This window comes from Gorilla gorilla, chromosome 4 (assembly GCF_029281585.2).
Source record: "Gorilla gorilla gorilla isolate KB3781 chromosome 4, NHGRI_mGorGor1-v2.1_pri, whole genome shotgun sequence".
Taxonomy (NCBI): domain Eukaryota; kingdom Metazoa; phylum Chordata; class Mammalia; order Primates; family Hominidae; genus Gorilla; species Gorilla gorilla.
In genome coordinates, this window is record NC_073228.2 from 79,985,814 (window position 1) to 80,004,288 (window position 18,475).

Below are 18,475 nucleotides of genomic sequence, written 5' to 3' on the forward strand. Positions count from 1 at the left end.
ATGGCATAAAGTCATTTCTCATACAATTAAAATAAAGTATCACAAGGATACAAAATAGGATACTTACCAGGCTGGGTTTGATGCCTACACTTTCAGCCGCTTCAAATGCCAACAAGAGATTCCTCTTCTAAGTTAAAAAGACAAAGAGACTGGAATCAGTAATTTAAAATATATAGCTTTTGCCAGGAAAGAATATCAACTGATATTCCCATATAGATTATTCACTATTATAAAACAAAGAATAGTAAGTCAAGTGTACAATATTTGGTCTCAGTTTAAGAAAAAAAAAATCAACAGGTTGCAACTGCACCAAAACTAACATTACTGATTGACACCTATCAAAGATAAATTTTTGTTTACCTTTGTCAAGATTTAGGTAATTCATACTTTGCAAGATTTATGGCATAAACATTCTGTTGCATAACAAAGTTGCTTAATCATGATGCTACATCAAAAAAATTATCAAAGTAATAAATGCATATATTATAGTATATATAGATTGTATTTAAATCAAATGAAAACCTGTTCCTTCCTTCAATCCTGGTCCTTCAGAGAACTACCTTTCAATTTCTGTTTAGTTATGGATTATTTCCGTATCTCTGTAATATGCTAACACGACTACTACTTGATTTCTAAAATGAAGGCATTTTCTACTGACTTCCTCCAGGACAAATGAGGACTCAGGCACCATGCATCTGCCTCCTCCTTACACTATAGACACATAGCTAATTTTAGTGCCCGTATTAATATTAGCTATGTTTGTGACCTTAAATAATATCCTTGAACTTCTATTTTTTGTCCCACTGGGTATGGACAACACTTCCTGACTCTACTTTGTATGTCAGGAGTAAATTACCCTTTCTTCCCTCCACCTGGTCAAGTTGTACATTGTCACAGCTGAGAACCTTTGCTTCCTTCCCTGGAAGCACATTTAAGTCCTCAGTGCTCTCTGACTAGAATGATTCTGGAAGCTGAAAACCACAAGCGGCATCACAGAAGCCAGCTGTGGGCACGTGTCCTCTACAGCTCCACCATCATGACCTGAGCCACTCAAAGCATCATTTAAAGGAGTTCCTCTGTTACTCTACCAGTCGTCCAAAATCACCCCACATTTTAGTGTGCCCCAGATTTGGACCCTGCCTTTCTTCAAAGTTTGTTTTTTTTCCTACAGTTTCTGCTTGTTTGGGGTTTTCCTTACTGGGAGAGGGGCTTTGTGCCTCCTTCTCATCTGGCCTCTTGCCCATTCTGACTGTTGCTTTTAAGTCCTAACATTCTCCTTGTGGCTGCCGCCATTCTATTCTGACACAGAGGGCCTGCCTCATAGTTGGACCCTGGCTTCCTCGCACAGTTTCTCATGTTCTCCTTTATCACAGCCTCGAGCTCTTAATCATCTCATCATTCTATGAAACCCTACAGCCCCAAGCCCTCCAGAACCTCACTGATTTTTGGATTTTACCCCAATTCTATTGCCTAGGTTCCTTCTTAAGAAAGAATATGGGGAGACACATTTTCTGGATGTATGAAAATTTCTCCTTTCTACCATCACGTTCAGTTAACAGGCTTGGCTGGACAGGGAATTTGAGGCTGAAAATAATTTCCCCTTGGAATGTTAATGGTAGTGCTCCACAATCATTCAGCCCTAGTGTGTGGCTTCTTTTGGGGACTCTTCCTGGCTATTCTCTGATGTTTGTTCATCTAGATGAACTTAAGAATCATTTGTTCATGCTTCTCCCATTCCAAAATTCATTTCAAAATTATTAGGATTATATTAAAATTAAATTGTTATATTAAGTATAATTGAGAGATAAATGTTTCTCTACATATTCAGTTTTAAGTTCCTCAGTGAAATTTCCTTTTTTTGAGATGGAATCTCGCCCTGTCACCCAGGCTGGAGTGTAGTGGCTTGAGCTCAGCTCACTGCAACCTCTGCCTCCCAGGTTCAAGTGATTCTCGTTTCTCAGTTACCTCAGTAGCTGAGATTATAGACATGCACCACCACACCTGGCTTTTTTTTTTTTTTTTTTTTTTTGTATTTTTAGTAGAGAAGGGGTTTCATCATGTTGACCAGGCTAGTCTCGAACTCCTGGGCTCAAGCGACCTGCCTACCTCAGCCTCCCAAAGTGCTGGGATTACAGGTGTGAGCTACGGCACCTGGCCATTATGTTCCTCAGTAGAATTTCTTAATTTTTTTTTTGAGATGGAGTCTCGCTGTGTCACCCAGGCTGGAGTGCAGTGGCACGATCTCGGCTCACTGCAACCTCTGCCTCTTGGGTTCAACCAGTTCCCTTGCCTCAGCCTCCCTAGTAGCTGGGACTACACGCACCCACTACCACGCCTGGCTAATTTTTGTATTTTTAGTAGAGACAGGGTTTCACCACATTGGCCAGGCTGGTCTTGAACTCCCGACCTCAGGTGATCCGCCTGTCAAAGTCTTCCGAACTGCTGGGATTACAGACGTGAGCCACAGCACCTGTCCAAATTTCTTAATTTTATATGTTTAGATTTTATACATAATTATGTATTTTAGATTTCATACATCATTTTATACCCTTTTCCATTTCCCCCACGGCTCTCACTCTCTACCCTTGCTTGAACATCTAGAGCCTGAAGCGACGGGTTTTCCCTGACACTGAAGCAAACTCTAGGCACCAGGTCACCAAAAAACAGAAAGATGTAGCCACCACATTTTCTTCCAGTCTGTGGCCCATGCCTTGGAAAACTGTTGATCTGTGGTGATCCTGCCCAAGCTGCCATGCCCCTTCCTTGAAATTAAAGGAAAGGAGCGGGCATGGGCTGGAAACTGCACACTTGTTTCCCTAACACTACTCTGTTCTGCGGAGAGGGGAGCTGTGAACTCCTGGCTTCCTTCCATTTAGCCCAAATTAATGGCAGCAATCTCCTATTTTGGTGCTATTGAGGTCTTTGTGTTTACTTCAGTCCTTTTGGTTTTTAGCCAGTTTTTAGGCCACCATTATTCCAGAAGTCAAATATTTTATGGCTTTTAATACGTAATGCCAAACATTGCTTTCTAGAGCGTTACGCCAATTTTTGATTCCAGCAATAATGTATAAGTGGCTATTTTCCTGTACTGTCTCTGCCAAATGTATCAGGCTAAAAATATTTTATTGTTTTAATTTGTATTGATTACTAGTAAGGTCTAACGAGAAAGCATTTTTAAACTCAATGTTTTATGCAAAAACCTTCTAGTTTGATTCTAATGAAACCATTTGTTTTCTTTCCTCTTTTTTGTTTTTTCTTTTAGATGGGCTCACTACTGCAGCCTCAAAATCCTGGGCTCAAGGGATCCCCCGGCCTCAGGCTCTGGAGCAGCTGGGATTACAGGCATGTTGCCACAACGCCTGGCACCGCCTGTGTTTCCACAGTGTGCTGCATGCTGTTTCTTCCGTGTTCAGTATCTGTTGTGAAAACACAAGCGGAGCAAGGCGTGGTGGCAACATGCCTGTAATCCCAGCTACTCTGAAGCCTGAGGTTGGAGGATCCCTTGATGAAAAACTGTCTCAAAATACCCTGAAATAGTATACAGGGTGACAAAGAATACAGAGAGGGGGTGGTTTTTTATTCACAACAGTAACTTTTATTCATTTTTGCAGTAGCAGAACATCTGTGACCAAGTGTTATTATCCCAATGCTCTTTCATTTGATCACTGTCACCACCACTGTGCAGAGGCCACCTGGGAGGCAGAAGCCACAGACAAGCAGCAGCTCCGAAGGGCCTCACTTCCCCCACGGGCTGTAAGTTTCAGATGCAGCTCAGCCCACAGGGGCCGGGCAGGGTGACGCCATCACTGCTTCAGTCTGCCCTGGTCGGGGGATGATGGTGCAGGCCTGGGACCTTCTAGTTCCAGGACAGCCTAAGTGCCCAACCTGTGGCAAAACTCTTAGTCACCAGCAGGGATTGAGGGGTTGGGCTCGTTGGGCCTCACACTCAAAACCGACGGGAGAAAGATGCCAATCCTAGAGTTCCCCCTCTCAGGGTCACACTTCATTCATTTCAGACACTGACATAAGCAAGGTCCAGTCCACTACCTGAGTCCGTCTGAACTAAGCAGAGAGTTGCAAAGGCGGACAAGTGAATGCCCTATCTTTTTACTGAAAACAATAAAAACAAAAATGGCTGGGCACAGTGATTCACCACTGTAATCCCAGAACTATTGGGAGGCCCAAGCGGGTGGATCACCTAAAGTCAGGAGTTTGAGACCAGCCTGACCAACATGATGAAACCCCATCTCTACTAAAAATATAAAAACTAGCCAGGTGTAGTGCTGTGTGCCTGTAGTCACAGCTACTCGAGAGGTTGAGGCAGGAGAATCGCTTGAACTCGGGAGGCGGAGGTTGCAGTGAGCTGAGATGGTACCACTGCGCTCCAGCCTGGGTGACAGAGTGAGACTCTGTCTCAAAACAGCAACAACAACAAAATGACAAAATCCTTCATGGACTGTAAATCGCACCCTGTGATCATATATCTCTTTACTATCATAGAAGACATGCTTGTTAGTTTTTATCAGAAATTCCCTACTTAATACCAACGTCAGACATAGTTTAATTGCTTCCATCCAGGTGGGGACACCTCATAATTTCTATACATTCTGGGCTATCAAAAACTCTATCACATACTTTTTAGATTTTGATTTTAATAGTTTTACAAACATTAAAGGCTTCTCTTGGTGCCCTTTCTGATGTAATGTAAATTAAAAAAAAAAAATGCCCTGGCACTGAGCACATAGGGGAACACGGCTCCAGGCTGGGGCTGGACACATGTGCCTCTCATCCTGATGACCCAAGGTATGTGCTGTATTCACATCCACTTGCTCCCTGTGAATCCCAGATTCTAACACACTTTTAGGAAATCTTCCCTGCTCTTTCCCCTCTCTGCTCTAGTAAGATTCCCCCCGTGTGCTCAGTTTTATACGGTACGAGTCTGCCTGTTGGGATACGTTACTTTGAAAACCCACACCCGTAACTGTGATAGATATGGCCTCTCTCACCAAAAAGAAGGCCAGCATCCCCCAGGGCAAGCCACACACCAAGAAGTGGCGAAATGTCACTGCAGCCACTGTGGCTCCTCCAGAGTGTGGCCAGGATGGGGCATTTAGGAAACAGGAGGCTGGTTGTTCCTTCAGAGAGTGGCAAACGGGCTGTAATTAGCAAATAAAATCCTAGGCTCTGGGACACAACCCATTCAAGATTACTGTGAGGCCAAACAGATCCTAAAATGAAAAATTCCAGACATCCAGGGCTGACTCGGACTCTCATCACAGACCCACAGTCTTCCACACGTTGCCTTACACTCCCTGGTGGTCGGGTGATTGGTCTGGGGAAGAAATTCAACCCTGCACGTAGGGAGCAGGGCAGTGCAGATACACAACATTCCCATCATCTCAGGAACCTGCATTAGACAGCATGGATCTCTTCATGGACGACCCCCAGATCTGTGTTTCAAGCTCTCCTCTCCCATCCAGCTCCGGATTTGCTGTGCAATCGCCTGCCTGCCATGACCACCTGCATATTTCACAGCCCCTCAGACTTCACATGATTTAAATACAATCTTTCCCCCAGAATGTTTAATAATCCTGTACAGCCTGCTTCACAAACAAAGCACCCCACAGAAAAGTAATTTAAAGATTTTAATACATTCTGTGATGGTTAATTGCATGTGTTAACTTGGATAGGCATGGCACCCAGATACTTGGCCAAATATTATTCTAGATGTTTCTGTGAAGGTTTTTTTTTTTTTCTCCTTTTTTTTTTTTTGAGACAGGGTCTCTGTCACCCAGGCTGGAGAGCAGTGGTACAATCATGGCTTGCTACAGCCTCAAACTCCAGAGTCAAGTGATTCTCCCACCTCAGCCTCCTGAGTAGCTGGGATCCCAGATGTGCGCCACCAAGCTCAGCTAATTGAAAAAAATTTTTTTTTTGTAGAAATGGGGGTCTCCCTATGTTGCCTAGGCTGGTCTTAAACTCCTGGGCTCAAGTGATCCTCCTGTCTCAGCCGCCCAAAGTGCTGGGATTACAAGTATGAGCCCCCACACATGGCCCAAGTTTAACATTTAAAGCAGGAGACTTTGGGCAAAGCAAATGACCCCAGTTAGTGTGGGTGGGCCTCATCTAATCAGGTGAAGGCCTTAAAAGAAAAGGCTAACCTCACCGAAGAAGAGGGAATTCCACCAGCAAATGGCCTTCACATTGGGACTGTAGTATCAGCTCTTCCCTGAGTCTCCAGCCTGCTGGCTTACCCTGCAGATGCTGGACTTGCTAGCTTCTATAATGTCGAGCTAGTTCCTTAGAATAAATCTCTCTCCCCAGCCCCCACCTCTTTCTCTCTCTCTCTCTCTACACACACACACACACACACACACACACACACACACACACACACACACACACACTCTCTCTCTCTCTCTCTCTCTCTCTCTCTCTTTTGGTTCTGCTTTTTTGGAGAATTCTAACACCTTAAAAATTCAATTACTTTGCTCAGCTTTTGTCATTGCTATGATCCTTCTTTGTACTTTATTTAAATCCTGATGTGGGATAATCGAAACAGAGCTTTTAAACATATCTATGCCCTCCCCATCTCAGAAAATGACCCTTTCAAACTAGACACCAGGGCGTCATCTTTGACTCCTTCCTCTCCTCCTCCCCTACAACCAATCTGTCACTAAATCCAGTTGATTCTGTCTGAGACATATTGCGAATCCTTCTATGTCTTTCCGTCTGCGTTGCTACCACCCTCATGGTTAGTGGGTGAGGCCAAACCAGAGCTGTGGGGAAGCTCTGTCGCCTCTCCCGCCCCAGACTCCCCAGATCAGCCCAGCTATGGGGGTCTGCCCCCTCCACTTCCCTGGATCAGCACAGCCTCTCTGGCCCCACTAACTGCATCCAGCCAACCAGCCTTCTTCCACGGCCTGGACAACACCAAGGTGTTCCCCAGCTGCTGCTGCTCCATAGCCCTGGCTCTGCACTGCTGCCTCCTCTACCTTCCAATGCCAGTTTGTTTTTCTTTTTTTTTTTTTTTTTTTTGAGAAGGAGTCTTGCTCTGTTGCCCAGGCTGAAGTGCAGTGGTGCGATCTGCCTCCCAGGTTCAAGCAATTCTCCTGCCTCAGCCTCCCAAGTAGCTGGGATTACAGGTGTGCACCACCATGCCCAGCTAATTTTTGTATTTTTAGTAGAGATGGAGTTTCACCATGTTGGGCAGGCTGGTCTTGAACTCCTGAACTCAAGTGATCCACCCGCTTCGGCCTCCCAAAGTACTGGGATTACAGGCGGGAGCCACTATGCCCAGCCCCAACACCAGTTTTGACATCACCGCTGCAGTCTCCCTGGTCTAAATGTGATCCCCGTCACTCAGTCTCACAGCACTGAGTTTCTCTCTGGGCTCTTAGACCACTTATCCTTGTTAATTTATAATTTTACTTGTTATAAGTCTACTCGCTTGCTTATTATCTGTCTAGCTCATAAGGGCATAGAACGTCTCTATTGTTGACTGTTTTCTTATGATAGTGCCCGATGCTTGACAAGAAATTCTTGAGTGACCAACAGCGGGACCCAGAACAGTATTTTCCAAAGTATGCACTGTGGGACATTTTGTAGGAGGTTCTGGGTCAGGGGTTGGCAAACTGCTGTCCCAAATCTGGCTCATAGCCTGTTTTTGTAAATAAAGGTTTGTTGGGACACAGCCATGCACATTCATTTACAAAGTGATCAATGGCCTCTTTAGCCCGATGGTAGAGTTGAACAGTTGTGACTGGACCACCTGACCCACTGAGTCTATTACATGGCCCTTAACAGGGAAAATTTGCCAACCCTTGTTGTGTGATTGTAGTAAAACAAACAAATATAAGTAAAGAGGTTAAGTGGATCTGATCTATGCTGTGTTAAACAGTCACATAGATTTCTTAACGTAGGACTTCTTGAAGTCTTTAATGTGTTAACAGGCACCATGCTCTCTGAAAATGTGATGCAATATACAGTGTCCAAGACTTATTTGAACAGGGAATTCTTTTTGTTGGTGCTTGCTGGTTCTTTGGAATAGGCTTTGAAAAATGCTGGCCAAGGTCTTGAAACCATGAAGGTGAGATTCCTGAGAAGGGAAACTGAGGAAGATTTGCTGAGGATGGGATTCCACGGTGCAGTCAAACATTCAGGAGTTATCTGTACCTGGTATCAATATCCCAACTTCTACTTCAGGCCTGTAAGCCCCCTCCCACAGTGGAGTTTATCAATTAGGACTCCTGCATTTCTTAAGAGGATAACCAAGGTGACAGGGCCATGACTTACTTTCTCCTGACTATTCAGCTCCTGGTAGGGGATGTGGGCAGGCAGGTAGGTGTGGAGCAGAGCACAGAAGGCCAGGCCATCGCTCCAGCTGCTGCTGAAATTGGTGATGTCAATGTTCTGCAGGAGAGAAAAGTAGTAATAAACAAGTACTATTGCAAACTGTGCAGTATCACAGATGAGGAAGATTGTGATAAGATGGGAATCTACACAAAATCAATGTGCAAAAATCACAAGCATTCCTATACACCAATAACAGACAGAGAGCCGAAATCACGAGTGAACTCTCATTCACAAATGCTACAAAGAGAGTAAAATACCTAGGAATCCAACTTACAAGGGATGTGAAGGACCTCTTCAAGGAGAACTACAAACAACTGCTCAACGAAATAAAAGAGGATACAAACAAGTGGAAGAACATTCCATGCTCATGGATAGGAAGAATCAATATCATGAAAATGGCCATACTACCCAAGGTAATTTATAGATTCAATGCCATCCCCATCAAGCTACCAATGACTTTCTTCACAGAATTGGAAAAAACTACTTTAAAGTTCATATGGAACCAAAAATGAGCCTGCATTGCCAAGACAATCCTAGGCAAAAAGCACAAAGCTGGAGGCATCACGCTACCTGACTTCAAACTATACTCCAAGGCTACAGCAACCAAAACAGCATGGTACTGGTACCAAAACAGAGATGTAGACCAATGGAACAGAATAGAGCCCTCGGAAATAATACCACACATCTACAACCATCTGATCTTTGACAAACCTGACAAAAACAAGCAATGGGGAAAGGATTCCCTATTTAATAAACGGTGCTGGGAAAACTGGCTAGCCATATGTAGAAAGCTGAAACTGGATCCCTTCCTTACACCTTAGACAAAAATTAATTCAAGATGGATTAAAGACTTAAATGTTAGACCTAAAACCATAAAAACCCTAGAAGAAAACCTAGGCAATACCATTCAGGACATAGGCATGGGCAAGGACTTCATGTCTAAAACACCAAAAGCAATGGCAACAAAAGCCAAAATAGACAAATGAGATCTAATTAAACTAAAGAGTTTCTGCACAGCAAAAGAAACTACCATCAGAGTGAACAGGCAACCTACAGAATGGGAGAAAATTTTTATAATCTACCCATCTGACAAAGGGCTAATATCCAGAATCTACAAAGAACTTAAACAAATTTACAAGAAAAAATCAAACAACCCCATCAAAAAGTGGGCAAAGGATACGAACAGAAACTGCTCAAAAGAAGACATTTATGCAGCCAACAGACACATGAAACAATGCTCGTCATCACTGGCCATCAGAGAAATGCAAATCAAAACCTCAATGAGATACCATCTCACACCAGTTAGAATGGTGATCATTAAAACGTCAGGAAATAACAGGTGCTGGAGAAGATGTTGAGAAATAGGAACACTTTTACACTGTTGGTGGGACTGTAAACTAGTTCAACCATTGTGGAAGACAGTGTGGTGATTCCTCAAGGATCTAGTACTAGAAATACCATTTGACCCAGCCATCCCATTACTGGGCATATATCCAAAAGATTATAAATCACGCTGCTATAAAGACACATGCACACATATGTTTATTGCGGCACTAATCACAATAGCAAAGACTTGGAACCAACCCAAATGTCCATCAATGATAGACTGGATTAAGAAAATGTGGCACACGTACACCATGGAATACTATACAGCCATAAAAAGGATGAGTTCATGTCCTTTGTAGGGACATGGATGAAGCTGGAAACCATCATACTGAGTAAACTATCACAAGGACAGAAAACCAAACACTGCATGTTCTCACTCATAGGTGGGAATTGAACAATGAGAACACTTGGACACAGGGTGGGGAACAACACGCCTGTCATGGGGTGGGGGGAGGGGGGAGGGATAGCATTAGGAGATATACCTAATGTAAATGATGAGTTAACGGGTGCAGGACACCAACATGGCACATGTATACATATGTAACAAACCTGCACATTGTGCACATGTACCCTAGAACTTAAAGTATAATAATAATAATAATAATAGATGGGAATCTACCTTTGGATTTTTCAGTAAGGCAACATAAGAATAAACTTCCCAAATTTGCTCAGAGTACATTTTGTTTTGGTACCAGGAATGGCCTGGTATTGCCCAAATCCATTCACAGAATAGTATTGAGGAAAAGCCTTCAGTGCTCAAAACAGTAGAGGATTTCTGTCCATCCCTCAGGAGAGTCATTAAAGGCTCAAAGATATCTTATTCTCAAATTAACCCACCTGATTAGTTTTGTACAGGCCAGCATTTCCCAGACTTATTTGGTCAAGGAGGAATCATTACCACCACCACCATCATCAGTACCTTCATAATCATGACCATCATCCCCACCACCATCATCAGTACCTTCATAACCATGACCATCATCCCCACCACCGTCATCACTACCACCATCACCATCTCTGTATAACCCCAATTTGCAACAAGCAGACCAAGATGAGAAGGTCTTAAAGACCTACAAGACTGTCTCTGGATTGCTCTTCCTACCACACTCTTCTCCCCACAATGTAGGAGGCTTCTCAGGGGGAAAAGAAAACCCGTCCTGTTCAGCAGCCCCGTCAGCACACCAAACAAGCAGGGAGCATGAGGCTGCATGGGGAGAAAGAAGCTCCTCCATCGGGATGGGTGCAGCCCCCAGCAGCTGCTTGGTACACAGTGATAAGGAAACTAAAATCCAACTCTAGCTGGGCATGGTGGCTCACGCCTCTATTCCCAACACTTTGGAAGGCCGAGGCAAGTGGATCACCTGAGGTCAAGAGTTTGAGACCAGCTTAGCCAACGTGGTTAAACCCTGTCTCTACTAAAAATACAAAAATGAGCCAGGTGTGGTGGCGGGCACCTGTAATCCCAGCTACTTGGGAGGCTGAGGCAGGCAAATGCCTTGAACCTGGAAGGTAGAGGTTGCAGTGAGCTGAGATTGCACCACTGCACTCCAGCCTAGGTGACATTCTGTCTCAAAAAAAAAACAAAAACAAAAACAAATTCAATTCTAAGTCCCTGCCCATAGAGATGGTGGCTTCTGAAGACTCCTGTACCGGTCCCCTAGGCCAGCTGGGGACTCCAGTGCATCCCCACCTCTTAGATCCTCAGTCCTGTCAGCCACCTGCTCACCCCAACAAGGTTTTCTTCCCTGGATCCACAAAGTTTGCCCCAAATGAAGCATCAAGTTCCCAAGCCTGCTAAAGCTGGGAGCTCAGGTTGTTTAAGCAGGGGCCTTGCAAGAGATTGCAGAAGCGGGGCATAGCTTGGGCTTGGCTGAGTTTTAGATCTGTGTTGGATTTTGGGACAAGAAGAAATGGGCAAGTCTAGGGGCTCCTTCCTGCACTCTCCCCACAGCCACTGAGGAGCTCTTCCTCTTCTTGCCCTGTCCTGGGAAATGTGAAGCCAGCAAAGTTGGAAAGCTGTGGTGGGTGCTGCCTCCCTCCCACAGGGTGGACACTGACCACTGTTTCCTCCCTCTGCCCAGATGGCCAAATGCAACCCTACAACAAGTTAACTCTCTGACTGCCCTGGGAAGGTCATTTAGGGTGTTTCTATCAGAATCAATTTGTAACTGAAAAGGAGAAGCAGGATGAAGAGAAATAATGCATGACATTAAGATGGAATAAGAGAAGGAGGTTTGATGGAACTCTCCTCAAAGTGTTTGTAAAGAGGTTCTGGAGAACATGCATAGGATGGAGATGTGTACTAAAATATGGTACTATGTTTCCTGTGAAGTTTCCTTAGGGTTCTGGAAGCAAATAATCTTAGGCAAAAAAAAAAAAGCCTATAATCTCATTTAGGTTTTTATCTAGATTTCTTGAGGGTTATTTCAAGCTAGCCTGACCCTTAGCAATAAGGTTGGTCAAATATCTCATTTGAAACTGAGGTCAAAAGAGATGGTGTCACATGTCACATGTAGGGTTTACCTGAATGACATAGATACAAAGAATCTGTCCCTATCTTCCCAGCAAACCTCTTCTCAGTTCCAGTCAGCATCCAGGATGACCCTGGTGGGCCCCAGAATGTCCCCCAAAAGCACCGGCTTTCAGGAAGACAGAGTTCTGGAGTCTGCTTTGCAGTTACATTTCCCCAGCGAGGAGTATCTAGCTGAGAGCAACACACAACCATAATAACGTCTCTTCATCTTGGCTTTCACGACTCAAGCACAATCAACTTTCAGCAGTCGCTAAGCACATCAGCATTACGTAAAAGCCTGAGGATGCCTTTTGTTGGGAGGGCCCCATCTTGTAACTTCTGGGGCCACTGGGAAGCTGATCCTGTGGACTCTTGGCTTCAAAGTCCCTTTGGGTTCGACAGCTACCTGATGAAACCTGGACACTGCTTTAGAAATGGGGAATGCTTTCATTTTACACTTTCTGAAGAGGTTTGTAGGTTACAGAGGCTGAGGTGAGTGGATCACCTGAGGTCAGGAGTTCGAGAGCAGCCTGGCCAATGTAGTGAAACCTCAACTCTACTAAAAATACAAAATTAGCTGGGCGTGGTGGCTGGTACCTGTAATCCCCACTACTCAGGAGGCTGAGGCAGGAGAATTGCTTGAACCTGGGAGGTGGAGGTTGCAGTCAGCTGAGATAGCGCCACTGCACTCCAGCTGAGGTGACAGAGATTAACTCCGTCTCAAAAAAAAAAAAAAAAAAAAAAAAAGATGAAAAAACAACAGGCGGTGGTGGGGCAGTGGGGTGCCCCATCCAGTTCACTGGAATCATGCAAACCAGATGTTATGGACATCAAACCCTGGGAAGGTGAAAACAAGCAGGGCCTCTAACAGAGGGTCTGGTTTCTGCTTTCCTCTTGGGAAGGGCAGAGAGCACTGTGGCCCCTGCCAGTACTCAGGCTCCCCCTTCCTTCCTCTGCCACGCACAGGCTGGCTGCGACCCTATCTCCAAACCCATCTCTTGCAGTGCTGACCTGGAAGAAAGCAAGCCAGGCTTTAGATCCAGAAACCCATTTTGACGTTTACATTATGCTGATCTCAAGGTATCTGTGTACACAAGGCAAGTGCTTGCCCTGCCTGGAAGTGTTCTTTCCCAAGAGCAATGCTGACGGATACTAGATCATTTCCAACAGAAAGGCCACATTTTAAATAGAAAACCAAATGCTCAATGAGCAAGACCAAAGTCCTTTAAGTATGAGTCCCTTGGCTGGGTGCGGTAGCTCACGCTGTAACCCCAGAACTTTGGGAGGCCAACGCAGGCAGATCACTTGAGCTCAGGAGTTTGAGACCGGACTGGCCAACATGGTGAAATCCCATCTCTACTAAAAATACAAAAATTAGCTGGGTGTGGTGGCACATGCCTGTAGTCCCAGCTACTTGGGAGGCTGAAGCAGGAAGATCGTTTGAGCCCAGGATGCGGAGCTTGCAGTGAGCCAAGATCATGCCACTGCACTCCCGCCTGCATGACAGAGCGAAACCGTCTTTTAAAAAAAAAAATGGTGGGCTGGGAAGGGCAGTGGCATTTGCTGAGTGCCTGTGATAAGCCTGTCACTGTGCATTTTCTCATTTACAGCCATGCACGGTGACTAGTGTTATACCCATTTTACAGATAAGAAAACCAGAACAAAAAGAAATATTTCTAGCGCCAGAGTCAGGGCCAGAACGCCAGCTCCATTCGCCTCTCAAGCACATGTCCCATTTGCAGTGGACACTGCCAGCAGAGAAGGGTGAGGAGAGGAGAGGACACCAGGCAGGGTGGCTGTGGCATGGATGTCAGCACTGTTGGCAGTACTGAAAGCAGACCCTGCTGAAAGAGGCCCTGCAGCTTGCTCAATTCACGTCTTCGACAAGAGTGAAAGGAAAGGCTGAGGGTGGGAGAGGGCAGATTCTAGAGGAGTGAGTGGTGAAACTTTGATTCCTTCTTGTCAGTTAAAGAAACTAGAACCCCATTTTCTGAGGCCAGGCCAGGCCCAACAGGAACAGACTCTGGGGTGGATGGCACTGCTCTCTGCACTGGTGAATGCTACCGCCCCAAGGAACTTCTGCATCCAAACGGGCCAGGTTCTCCTTCTCACCCTTCCTCGCTCCCTTCCCAAATTCACTTTAACACTTGCTAAATCCTTCTTTTCTAAAAACATGAGAACATTATATACACACTTACATCTTCTATCATTTCTGATACAAAACAGCATTTTTCGTCATCTGCAAAATCTTCAGAAGCATTTGAGAGGTCAGATGGATCCGGAAGCTCAACAATGCCACCATCTCCCACAACCAAGAAGGCGCCCATATGCTAGTTCATTGAACACTGTCAAGAATAGTTTTTGGGCTCAGAGTGGTGGCCCAGAAGTTTGGGAGGCCAAGGTGGGCAGATCACTTGAGGTTAGGAGTTCGAGACCAGCCTGGGCAACATGGTGAAACCTCACGTCTACCAAAAAAATTTAAAAATTAGCCAGGCATGGTGGTGTGTGCCTGTAATCCCAGCTATTCAGGAGGCTGAAGGGGGAGAATTGCTTGAACTCAGGAGGCAGAGGTTTCAGTGAGCAGAGATCATGCCACTACACTCCAGCCAGGGCAACAGAGTGAAACCCTGTCTCAAAAAAATAAATATAAAATACATAAAAATAAAAATCAGGCAAGTGTGGTGGTGCATGTCTGTAGTTGCAGCTACTTGGGAAGCTGAGGTGGGAGACTCACTGGAGCCCAGGAATTCAAGGTGGCAGTGAGCCATGATCACAGCAGCCTGGGTGACAGAGTGAGACTCTTTAAAAAAAAAAAAAAAAGTTATTTTTTTGTTTTCCTTGTGTAGGGTCCCTGCCAGTCTTCTCTGTATCATTTCCATGTTGGTATGTATGTTGCCAAAGTGACCACTAGTTCTTGATCTGTAACTATAAATGGGTCACAGGTTGAGACTAAAGTCTGGCAAGATCAAAGCCATGGTTGAAAAACCAAACAAAATGACTGAAACCCGCAGGAGAGCTCTGAGAGTCCAGTGCCTCAGGACAGACTGCACTGGTGGTGCTCTGGGGGCTCGGCCGTATTTGAATGTAGATCCTGGCACTGCAGCAGTGAGACCACACAGAAACAACACAGGAAAAAGGAGAATGTGTACCACCTTAAAAAAGAATTATTATAAAAGTCCAAATCTAGTCAGGTAGACAAGCCCAAGCCCATGATCAGGAAACACTCTTCTTCCCTCTAAAAAGTTTCCCTGCCTCAGACTTTTTATTGCTGACGTTGGCAGAGGTAGAGGCCACCCAACTATGGTTTGTGACATAACACTCGCTCCAAGAACGTTATACTCCTAAATAAAGACGTTCCCTTTCATCTCAGAGTGGAACAACCCCAACCGAGTCCCCTAGTTGCCATCTGAAATTATCTCTAATTCTAGCTGAGCATCAGGAGTGCCAGCAACTTCCAGTCCAGTGCAGCTGGGGGACAATTCAAAGCCGTGTGCACTGTCATCCACAATGGCTGAACTAATTTACATTCCCACCAACAGTATAAAAGTGTTCCCTTTTTGGCCAGGCACAGTAGCTCACGCTTGTTAATCCCAGCACTTTTTGGGAGGCCTAGGCGGATGGATCACTTGAGGCCAGGAGTTTGAGACCAGCCTGGCCAACATGGTGAAACCCCATCTCTACTAAAAATACAAAAAATTAGCCAGGCATGGTGGTGTGCACCTATAGTACCAGCTACTTGGGAGGCTGAGGCAGGAGAATCACTTGAACCCAGGAGGCAGAGGTTGCACTGAGCCTAGATGGCGCCCCTGCACTCTAGCCTGGACATCAGAGCAAGACTCCATCTGATATGGTCTGGCTGTGTCCCCACCCAAATCTCAACTTGAATTGTATTTCCCAGAATTCTCAAGTGTTGTGGGAGGGACCCAGGGGGAGGTAACTGAATCATGGGGGCCAGTCTTTCCCATGCTATTCTCGTGATAGTGAATAAGTCTCACAATATCTCATGAGTTTATCAGGGGTTTCCACTTTTGCTTCTGTCCTCTTTTTCTCTTGCCACCACCACCATGTAAGAAGTGCCTTTCAGCCAGGCACGGCGGCTCATGCCTGTAATCCCAGCACTTTGGGAGGCTGAGATGGGTGGATCACGAGGTCAGGAATTCAAGACTAGCCTGGCCAAGATGGTGAAATCCCATCTCTACTAAAAATATAAAAATTAGCCGGGCACGGTGGCAGGCACCTGTAATCCCAGCTACCCAGGAGGCTGAGGCAGGAGAATCACTTGAACCCGGGGGGGCGGAGGTTGCAGTTAGCCAAGACTGCACCACTGCACTCCAGCCTGGGCAACAGAGTGAGACTCTGTCTTGGGGGAAAAAAAAAAAAAAAAAAAAAGAAGTGCCCTTCACCTCCTGCCATGATTCTGAGGCCTCCCCAGCCATGTGAAACTGTAAGTCCAATTAATCCTCTTTTTCTTCCCAGTCTCAGGTATGTCTTTATCAACAGCATGAAAATGGACTAATATACCGTCTCAAAAAAGAAAAAAAAGTGTTCATTTTTCTCTGCAACCTCGCCAGCATCTGTTGTTTCTTAACTTTTTAATAATTGCCATTCTGGCTGGTGTGACATGGTATCTCACTGTGATTTTGCTTTACATTTCTCTAATGATCAGTGATGTTGAGGTTTTTTTCATATATTTGTTGGCTACATAAATGTCTTCTTTTGAGAAGTGTCTGTTCATGTCCTTTGCCCACTTTTTAATGGGGATGTTGTTTTTTTTCTTCTAAATTTGTTTAAGTTCCTTGTAGTCCTCAAAGATCTAGAAGAAAAACCATTTGACCCAGCAATCCTATTAGTGGTTATATACCCAAATGAATATAAATCCTTCTATTATAAAGATACATGCACATGTTATGTCCACTGTAGCACCATTCACAATAGCAGTCAAGGAATCAACCCAAATGCCCATCAGTGATAGACTGAATAAAGAAAATGTGGTACATATACACCATACTATGCAGCCATAAAAAAACAAGATCATGTCCTTTGCAGGGACATGGATGGAGCTGGAAGCCCCTTTCCTCAGCAAACTAGTGCAGAAACAGAAAACCAAACAAAGTATGTTCTCATTTATAAGTGGAAGGTGAACAAATGAGAACACATGGACACATGGAGAGAAACAACATACACTGAGGCCTATTGGGGGTGGGGGAGGGAGAGCATCAGGAAGAATCACTAATGTATATTGAGCTTAATACCTAGGTGATGGGTTGATCTATGCAGCAAACCACCATGGCACACCTATGTAACAAACCTGCACATCCTGCACATGTACCCTGAAACTTTAAAATAAAAGTTGATTTTAAAAAAGAACTAAAATAATTAAATTTCTCAGAAATAAAGCAAAAAAAAAAAAGCTATGTGTACTTAGGCCTTACTCAGACATAAGGCCGAGCAGCAACCTGCAGAGCCCTGTGCACCTCAGAGGCTGCTCTGCTGCTGTTCTTACAACAAAAGTGGCTTCCTTTCCAGTAACTGGGGTGTGCTTTCATGAGCTCTAAGGTGTATTTTCAGGAACGAGGGGGTCAGTATCAGTGTGGCACAACTGATATCATTCACACTTTCCACATGGATGGAAGATGACTTGCAGAAAACAGATGAATTGAGTTATGCTTTATCAGAGCTCTCAGTTCATTCAAAGCCATGTCATTTAAATTACTGTCCCCTTGCAGACCACATACAGAGGCTATGAGCTATGCAGTGTGTTGCACCCTCATCAGCAGAGCCCAGGGGAGGCAGGGGAGGCTGCGGACGGCAGCCGATGGCCTAAGGAGTGCAAGGGGATCAGTCCTCCAGGAGCCAGGACTTTCTTGGGGCTAGCACAGTTTCCAGGAGCTCCTGCAGCCTGGGCCCTGGGGGCCGGTTCGTGGGGGTTGGAGGGAAGAGGCAGGCAGCAGCGATGGGATCATGCCATCATTCACCAGTCTCTTGGGGGCTGGTTTCCTGGACTGGAAAAGCATCCAGCCCTGGGCAGCCAGGAGCTAGGCAAGGTCTGTGGGTCCCAGGTAGGCGGGTTAAGATCCAGTCCCACTGCAGTGACCAGAGAGGTCAAGGAAGCCTTGGCAGCAAGGTACTCGTGTGGGCAGGGCCAATATACTGGGCACCAGGCAGAAAAACAGCAGTTTGTGGGACATGAGTGGCCGGGCAAGTCCTAGGCACCCCAGGGAG

At 45.3% G+C, this 18,475-nt stretch overlaps 1 protein-coding gene and 1 non-coding gene across 13 annotated transcripts in view; both read right to left on the reverse strand.

The window, feature by feature from the left end:
- Positions 1–18,475, reverse strand: part of SPECC1 (sperm antigen with calponin homology and coiled-coil domains 1) — a 301,132-nt gene that overhangs the window by 12,837 nt on the left and 269,820 nt on the right. For 9 of the 12 annotated variants that reach the window (XM_055385936.2, XM_055385933.2, XM_019028154.4 and 6 more), the window contains 2 exons: positions 8,296–8,412; positions 68–127 (listed from right to left, as the gene is read on the reverse strand). In XM_055385936.2, the coding sequence (XP_055241911.1) occupies positions 68–127; positions 8,296–8,412 (177 nt within the window). The remainder of the gene's footprint in view (positions 1–67; positions 128–8,295; positions 8,413–18,475) is intronic. The other 3 variants (XM_055385938.2, XM_055385935.2, XM_055385939.2) reach the window with 1 other exon arrangement.
- On the reverse strand, positions 15,060–15,161 carry LOC115934796 (U6 spliceosomal RNA). Its single transcript, XR_004070543.1, has one exon. It is a non-coding gene; the product is annotated as a U6 spliceosomal RNA (small nuclear RNA).